The sequence below is a fragment of the Mus pahari genome, chromosome 16 (genome assembly GCF_900095145.1).
Source record: "Mus pahari chromosome 16, PAHARI_EIJ_v1.1, whole genome shotgun sequence".
NCBI lineage: Eukaryota > Metazoa > Chordata > Mammalia > Rodentia > Muridae > Mus > Mus pahari.
Genome location: NC_034605.1, coordinates 31,224,712 through 31,232,851, shown reverse-complemented (window position 1 = coordinate 31,232,851; position 8,140 = coordinate 31,224,712). Strand labels below are relative to the sequence as shown.

The following is an 8,140-nucleotide window of genomic DNA, read 5'->3' as shown; positions in this document are numbered from 1 at the left end:
TTAAAAATACATAATTTAAGGATGCAGAATATTATAATGTCAGCCTAGTTCACATAAAAACACTCTTCAGCGTAGCCAGTGATTACTGGCAAGGATTCATAACCCTATGGATAATTTACTAATGCTGTGGTATGGTGGCCAAATATTCAACGATGAATCTTTCTCTGTCCATAATGATTGAGAAAAAGATGAAACAATGTAAGAATCTAAGGAAGAAGAAGTAATCATGAACAATTATTTTTTTATGATCTGACATTATCATCTTTAATCATGCAGTTTATAATGGCTTCAGAGATTTCAAAAATATTTGCACAAGAATCAATACGTAGGAATAAATAAAATGAGACCATCCAGACACTTATAAGTATGTTGTAATAAATCAGTTAACATTCCCAGAAGATAGAAAGACATGTTTCACAAACAAGTGTTTCTAAATGCTGTCTCATGGCTGTACATGCCCTTGGGGTTATCTGCTAGAATATATACGTACAGCAAACTAACTGAATATACAACTCTGATGAAGTGGATCTCCAGAGACAGAACTCATCTTGTTTAGGAACTCCTCAGTGATGGAACTGCCATTGAGACAGCCTTACTTCTGTAAGTAAATCCCCCACCATTATTCCTCTTTTGGTAAAAGAATTCAGTTTAGTGTTCCTATGAGTTTATTTTAATTGGATTATTTCTTTGGAATCTTTGACATTCTCTCTGGTATGAAGAACTATTTGTTCATAGACTAGCAGGGGTAGAATTCTGCATAGACTTTACACTATCTTTTAAAATTATTTCTCTTGAAAGAAACTGTGCAAGGGTACAAGAGACAATTGGATTAGTAGTTTTCATCACCCTTTAACTTGAGACATGTTGCAGTATTCAAAGAGAGTCTGTGTTGTCTTATCTTCTCTCTTAAGGAGAGAGAAGAAGGAGGAATGTGTTCCTTGTAGCCAATGAGGAGAACTGATAGGAATTATTAAGCAGCTTCCAATGCGTAGGACACCTTCCAGAACAAAGAATAATACATCTCAAATGGACAATGTTTTGGAGTTTCAGAAATTGGAAAATATTGAGGGTGTAAATTCAGTGTATCAAATTAATCTTATTTTAAAGCAGAAGAAACAGAGTTGTGATTATAAGTAAAAGGTTATTGTTCTTACTTCTACCTTAGCTAAAAATAAGCCATTAGAAAAACAGTTTGAACATATTATCCCTCTCCAACCTGAATGTGTCCAGAATACATTAAGAAAGTTTAATCTGCTGACAAAATTAATGAGTAGATCAACACTAAAATGAATGATCTGAAGTTTTTGATGAAAAAAAATCTCTGATGGATTTTTATCATGTTAGCAGTTCTAAGTTGATATCATATATTAGACAATATCTCTTTATCTCCTTGTTAGTAATCATCATGGTTGTATTTATGGTCAACTGGATAGAGGGAGCAAATAGGTAAACTGTGCTATCCCTGTTTCATAAGTGTCCAAAACATTGAAATCAGACATGATGATTAAAAATTGCATATTCTTCAAGAGTTTGGTGAGTGAAAATGAGGTTAAATTCCAAAGATAGTAAACCATTTAAAAATATCTGAAGATATAAGTACATAACTAATTTTAATTTCAGAAATTTGTAATTTAGAAGGACTGCTGAAAAATTTAAAAAATGTAAAATCAGTTGCTCCTCAAACTATTATTCAGAAAAATTCAGTTACTTGCCTAAGTACTTAGAGTGACTTTATACGCCATTACACATATCCAGTATACAGTCATGAAGGAAACATTTTAAAAGAACCAAACAACCACCTCACCCCACTCCCAAAACTAAAAACTAAAAACTAAAAATAAAAATCCCTTTGTCCAGATACAACTTTTCTGGGCCTAGGATAACTCAGGTTAATATACCTAAATGGGTTTTATTTCAATATAGCAAGGGCACTCAGTGCTTAGTGTGACTTGATATGTCATTCGAGATATCCAATGTGAAGTTATATACCAGTAAAAAAGGAAAAACAAACAAACAAGCCCCCCCCAAACAAAAATGAAACAAAACAAAAAATAATAAAACCTTTGGTCATATACAACTTTCCTGGGCCTAAGAGAACTCAGTTTAACGCACCACCTCTAAGTGGTTCTGTTTCTATGTGGCAGGTGCACTCCTGCTGCTGGTGGTGTCAAACTTGCTGCTGTGGGAGAAAGCTGCATCAGTTCCTGCATGTGTAGCAGAAAAGGCAGGCTGCTGGAACCCACTTATGGAAACATTTGACAGTGCCATGCAGAAAGCTGAAACCCTACGTATACTTGCGAAACAATTCTATGTAGAGCTTGTAAGTACCTCAACCTACATACTAATATTTGAACTGCACTAGAAACTGAGACTCTAAACATCCTGACTCAGATATCAGAAAATATACCTTCATTGGTAAATGATGACCCAAATGCTCAAACAGGGACAGGGTCAATTGGACAGTGTCATGAAATTTTACAGAATCTAATCATATTAATACATTTTCTCTACTTTATTAAAAAATAAAAAATAACTATGATGGACACTTTTAAAATATGCTTGGGGAAGAACTCTCATTTCCTGTTTTTGCATTCAGAATCATGGAATTCTATTGGCCATATTCATTTAGCACACTGCAGGTACACACTGTAAAAGATGTGCATTACAGTGAACTAAATATTTGTAACAGAGATAAAGTAAAACATGTGAGGATGTAGGATAAAAGGAACAGAAGAAAAGAAGGAAGGAAGGGAAGGAGGGATGGAGAGAGAGAGAGAGAGAGAGAGAGAGAGAGAGAGAGAGAGAGAGAGAGAGAGAGAGAGAAAGTCTAGCCTTTCAAGAATCCCATAAATACTAGAAATCTAGAAATTGTGGTTTAAATATTTTTAGTGATAACAGTTTTCCTGATATCAGGGTAAGAATAAAAGTGTATCCATTACCCCTGTGGTGATTGTCATTTCTCAAGGTCAGAAAAAAAAAAGACACTATAAAAAGAGGCAAAATTTCAATAAGATGGGCATCGAAAGAATTTGTCTCTGGAAATAAACAAGCCGTCATATTTTTTTGACTAGATGTTATTTTTCTCCCCTTCACATGACACAGTACCACAACCAATTCTCATCCGGAAAATTTGCAACTCTTGTAAGTACCTTACCTTCAGATGTTTCCCAATAAGGTCCTCATGTCAATGATTGCACTTCAGAAGAGAAAGCATTATACAGTATTTGTATTTCCTGTTCTTAATTGACAGCTTTTCAACTTCTTAACCTTCACAATTATTCATTAAGCTTTCATGAATTAGCTGTTTCATTAAATAAATAAGATATTCTAAAGTAATTAATATTTATTAATATTTCATATTTTGTTGAATTTGTGTTTACATAGAATTTACTGTAAAATAGTTTATTTTGTGAGTCAAAAATGCACACAATTTCATTCTAAAACTATTATAAACATGCCCAGCTACATTCTTTAGTGTTAAACTATATTAACTTTTAATTTTTTCATCTGGGTAAGGAAATTTTAGTACTTATTGACAGAAAAGATTAAGATTAATAAATATGTGGTATGGCTTTTGCTGAAATTCTAAACAATGGTAGTAATTAAATCACTGAGTTCTTCATTAATTTAACCATTTCAGTGTCTGCCTGGCTTAGTGTAACTTTTGAAAGTGAAGAAGAAAAGCAATTAAGTGAGGAAGGAGTTAAATATTCAAAAGCTAATGAAAGACCAAATTGAATTGCAGGTACAATGTACAAACACAAAGCTACATGACAAACATTTTCTTAACTCCTGAATATATCTATTTCATGAATTACTTATGTTAAAATTTATAGATCCGCTAACATTCATTAATGCTCTGGACATGAAGTTATTTATGATTTCTGAACTCTGCTTTTTTTTTCAGACTTCCAAACTGGTTAGGCGGGATGAGATTGTTTTCAGAGCTGCATCTCACTGCCATTCTTCTCTAACAAATCCCCCAAATAGGGGAATTCAATACATAACTATTGAAGTGAGTTTCCTTCCTGAGTTTTCCACAGAACTCCAGAAGCAATACATTGTGTTTGTAGTACTGTCAGTTATTACAGGCATTATGATAGCTACAGTAATCATGCATGCAGAAAAAATGAAGAGAAAGTATAGAAAATAATCATATTCTAGTATTGATAAATTATACATAAATTAAAATACCCCAAAACAGTGTAGCAAATACTTAAATACACCATTTAGAGAATGGTATTTTAGGAATGATCAACCACTCAAATTTCATTTACTATATTTTTTAGGATTCTTTGAGCTAAATTGACTATCCATGGATATATACTCACTCCCCCATCAGTGATAGCAATGTGGTTGTATTTATTATATATTACTAATGAGGTCTGTGTGATAGCATTCTATGTTACTTAACACTATCCCCCTTGATTTTTCAATTCTGTCCTGGTTCTATTTCCTTTTGAACCTATCTCTTCATCCTTCTATTATTCTTTATGCCTTAACTGAAAACCAGATGAACAGAGTAGTCCAGTGAAATAATAGTGTATGTTCCTAAGAATGCAATAATGCTCAAATTCATGATGAGAAGGACTGCATATCATAGCAGTTCTATTTTAGTTGTGACATAGTTCTTCCGCATACATGGTGTACCTGAATCCCTTATTGAACCCCTGCCTCCATCTATCAGGAGTCAAACCTTATTGGTCCCTCTTTAGCACTAGCAAAAAAAAAAAAAAAAAACCCGAAAAAACAAATTATATAGAGCTCACTGGAAGGTAAGCAAGTAAGCTGTTAGAATTTCATAGGGAGAACAAAATATGATGACCTAACATCAGAAAAATTCTAATTGACAAGCCCTACAATTTGGTTTATATTTTAGAAAATAAAAGCAGTTGTTTAAATGTTATACTTCCAAAACTATATAACATCTATACATGTGCCATATACACATAGTAAATACATGTCTCAGTTCAGCTCCTTCAGCCCCTTTACATGAATATTGCAGCTATCAAACCTGCTAAACTGAAATTGTTTAATGCAATGTTTCAATTGTGTTTCTCAGATCGAAGAGTATTTAAAAACTTTGATCAATTATGTGGGTTCCTGGATTAGCCCTCTATTCCATCTAGTGATTGAGCTGAGTGCCATGAAAGATGTCCCTGAAACTATCCTCTCAAAAGCCAAGGAGATTGAAGAGAACAACAGACAAGTTCTGCAAGACCTTAGGTGGATACTCACCAAGGTGAGGACTTCCCATTAGTTATTCTCACTCATAAAATAGGTAGGTTGTGGAAATTAACAACAACAACAAAACAATTCTGAAATACCTCATTTTTCCAGAGTAAAGCATAGATATTTAACATTGTTTACAATCTTTCCATATGACAGTGTTTCTCAACCTATGGGTCATTACTCCTTTGGGGGAAATGATCTTTTCACAAGGGTCATATAACAGATATACATCATATCAGCTATTTACATTATAATTACTTAAATTAGCAAAATTAGAGTTATTAAATAGGAATNAAAATAATTTTATTGTTGGGGGTTACCACAGCATGGGAAACTATATTAAAGGGTTATAGCATTAGAAAGTTTGAGAACCAGTACTCTAATAGGTTGCTGGCACCTCCAGTCCTTTCAGATGTTTCTCATATCTTTCCATGCTGGAGATCAAAATGAAACACAGACGTTCCTCTTAGGCAGTAAAAATACACCATTCCTGGTTGGATGAAAAGGGCTCGGGTCCTTCAATCACAGTCAACCCTATGGTCCGCATATTAAATCTCCATCTGACCCTCATCACTTGTGAGGTTTTTATACAGAGACTTCATGGAGTTTGGATTTGATAGAGTAGTGGTGTATATCATCTTCTGTAAAGCAAATATAAAAGGAAATGTAAGAATTTCCTGAGTGAGTAGTTGATATGAGCTCTTCCACTGACCCAGAATCAAACAGCATTATCTTACACTTCCTCTGTTCTGAAAGGACACACTTCCTCTGCAATTAATTATATATTAGAAGAAACGCACACGAGTCTTTATCACATTCTAAAAGTCTAACTGCTTGAGAGTCTCTTGGCTTAGATAAATGAAAACCCATAACTTTGATGGAAGCAGCACATTTCTGAATGTATTTCTCTGATGAGACAGAGAAGAAATAAGGAGAAAGGAACACTAACAATGTAATCAATGATTAACTGAGCATCATTTTGATTTTTAGGTCTATCCTACCGCAGAGAAGAAGGAAAAATTTCCCAGCTGGGAACTTCTTTCATTCTTAAAATCAAAAAACAAAAATTCTAAATTTTTGGCAATGTTTAACCTTTCCCACTGCCTAGAGTATGATACACAGTTCTCTCTATTTCATCTCAGAATATTGAAGTGTCGTATAACTGGAAAAGATTGCTAAGTGCACATTTACCAAATCTGCTTTGGAGATGCTCCACAAAACTTCATTGCAGAGCTGTTGCTTTTAATTGTAAACATTTCAAATGCATGTGTGGGTACAATGGATCTCTTTAAAGAAAAATAAAAGCACTCTCTTTAGAAATGTCCAAATTTTTAAAGCTTATTCATCTTTTGTTCATTGAATAGAACATATATCAATAAAGTTAGATTTCCTCAATCAAATATATCACAAACAGTAGATGTTAATCTAGAAATTAATGTTAATGCTTACTTCAATAAGGTCACAGTTATTTCACAGAAAAATAATGAATATAAAGTTATTATAATCAGAGTATAAAATTCATTACCTGACCATTATCCTAATTAGAATATAAAGCTTTTACTACACCATGACATTCAGATTGTCCTTAGGAAACAATGTTAATAGTGAAAGCACTGCCATATGTGAGATTTTTAAAACATAAAATTCTTTTAGGATGAGTGCCTGGCAAATACAGAAGTGGATGGAACACAGGTCCCCCAGTGGAGGAGCTAGGGAAAGTACCCAAGGAGCTGAAGGGGTCTGCAACCCTATAGGTGGAACAACAATATGAACTAACCAGTACCCCCAGAGTTCATGTCTCTAGCTGTAGTTCCCTAGTAGGCCATCATTGGGAAGAGAGGCTACTAGGTCTTACAAACTTTATATGCCCCAGGGGAATGCCAGGACCAAGAAGTGAGAGTGGGTGATTAGGAGAGCAGGGTGGGGGGAGGGTATAGGGGACTTTCGGGATAGCATTTGAAATATAAATAAAGAAAATATCTAATAAAAAACAAGTAATAAAACAAAACAAAAAAACAAAAATGCAAATTAGTGATGCTCTCTTCAAGATGTGTCATAAGTCCAACTATAACTTTGCTCTGCAATAGAGTGATCATAAATATGATCTCCATGTTTTCATTTCTCTGTGTCTAACAAGTTCTGTGTTGCTCTGTGCTATTTTAAAAAAAATACACACTTCATATGATGTATCTATTAAAACCATAGGAGCCTTAAGATTGACAATCCCTTGGGATGTCTGCCATGAAATTCTGATGAAGCAACGAGTTTCTGTCATTCTGGCTACAAATGTTTGGATACTCACTTGAAGAACAAGCTGCACATCTGCTATAAATGTGCAGAGTGCATAGGTAGGTTCAGGCTCTGCAAACTCTTTGGTTCCTGGTTCAGTCTCTGTGAATCAGGTTAGGTGGCTTTGTAGGTCTAGTGATGTCCTTGATGCCTCTGCCTCACTCAGTCTCCTAAGTCATCCACAAGACTCCCCACGCTCTGCCTGCTGTTTGGCTGTGGGCCTCTGCTTCTATTTCCATCAGCTACTGGGTGAAATTTCTCAGGAGAGAGTTATAGCAGGCTCCTGTCTGAAAGCATAGCAGAACATCATTAATAGTGTCAAGGATTGGTTCTTTTCCAATAGGATGGGTATCAAATAGGGCAAATCACTGTTTGGACATTTCCTCAATCTGTTCCATCATCATTGCTATGCACTTGTATGCAGTACACTTGCGGGGGCGGTCAAAGGTTTTGCGGCTGGGTTGATATTTGCTTCCCTCCACTGAGAGATACACTTGGCTACCGGAGATGGCTAATTCAGTCTCTAGAACCTGAACTGCTAGGAATCTCAGCTATTATGACTCTCATAGACTCCCAAGAACCTTTTCTTTCCCAGATCTTCTGCTAGAAGAAATGTTCC

The 8,140-nt window shown here is 34.9% G+C and overlaps 1 protein-coding gene across 5 annotated transcripts; it reads left to right on the top strand.

The window, feature by feature from the left end:
- Positions 1-506: 506 nt before the first annotated feature.
- LOC110334045 (prolactin-8A8) lies at positions 507-6,556 on the top strand. 5 transcript variants are annotated; one of them, XM_021215879.2, is made up of 6 exons: positions 507-600; positions 2,145-2,320; positions 3,103-3,141; positions 3,908-4,015; positions 5,063-5,242; positions 6,223-6,556. In XM_021215879.2, exons 1-6 carry the CDS (start codon positions 570-572, stop codon positions 6,409-6,411), a joined length of 723 nt encoding a protein of 240 aa, XP_021071538.1. In that variant the 5' UTR covers positions 507-569; the 3' UTR covers positions 6,412-6,556. The 5 variants fall into 5 exon arrangements, with proteins under 5 accessions (XP_021071538.1, XP_021071537.1, XP_021071539.1 ...); XM_021215878.1 differs by having other exon boundaries at positions 570-600; positions 2,142-2,320; positions 6,223-6,411; XM_029547570.1 differs by lacking the exon at positions 507-600 and adding an exon at positions 985-1,129 and having other exon boundaries at positions 2,142-2,320; positions 6,223-6,411.
- The last annotated feature ends 1,584 nt before the right edge of the window (positions 6,557-8,140 follow it).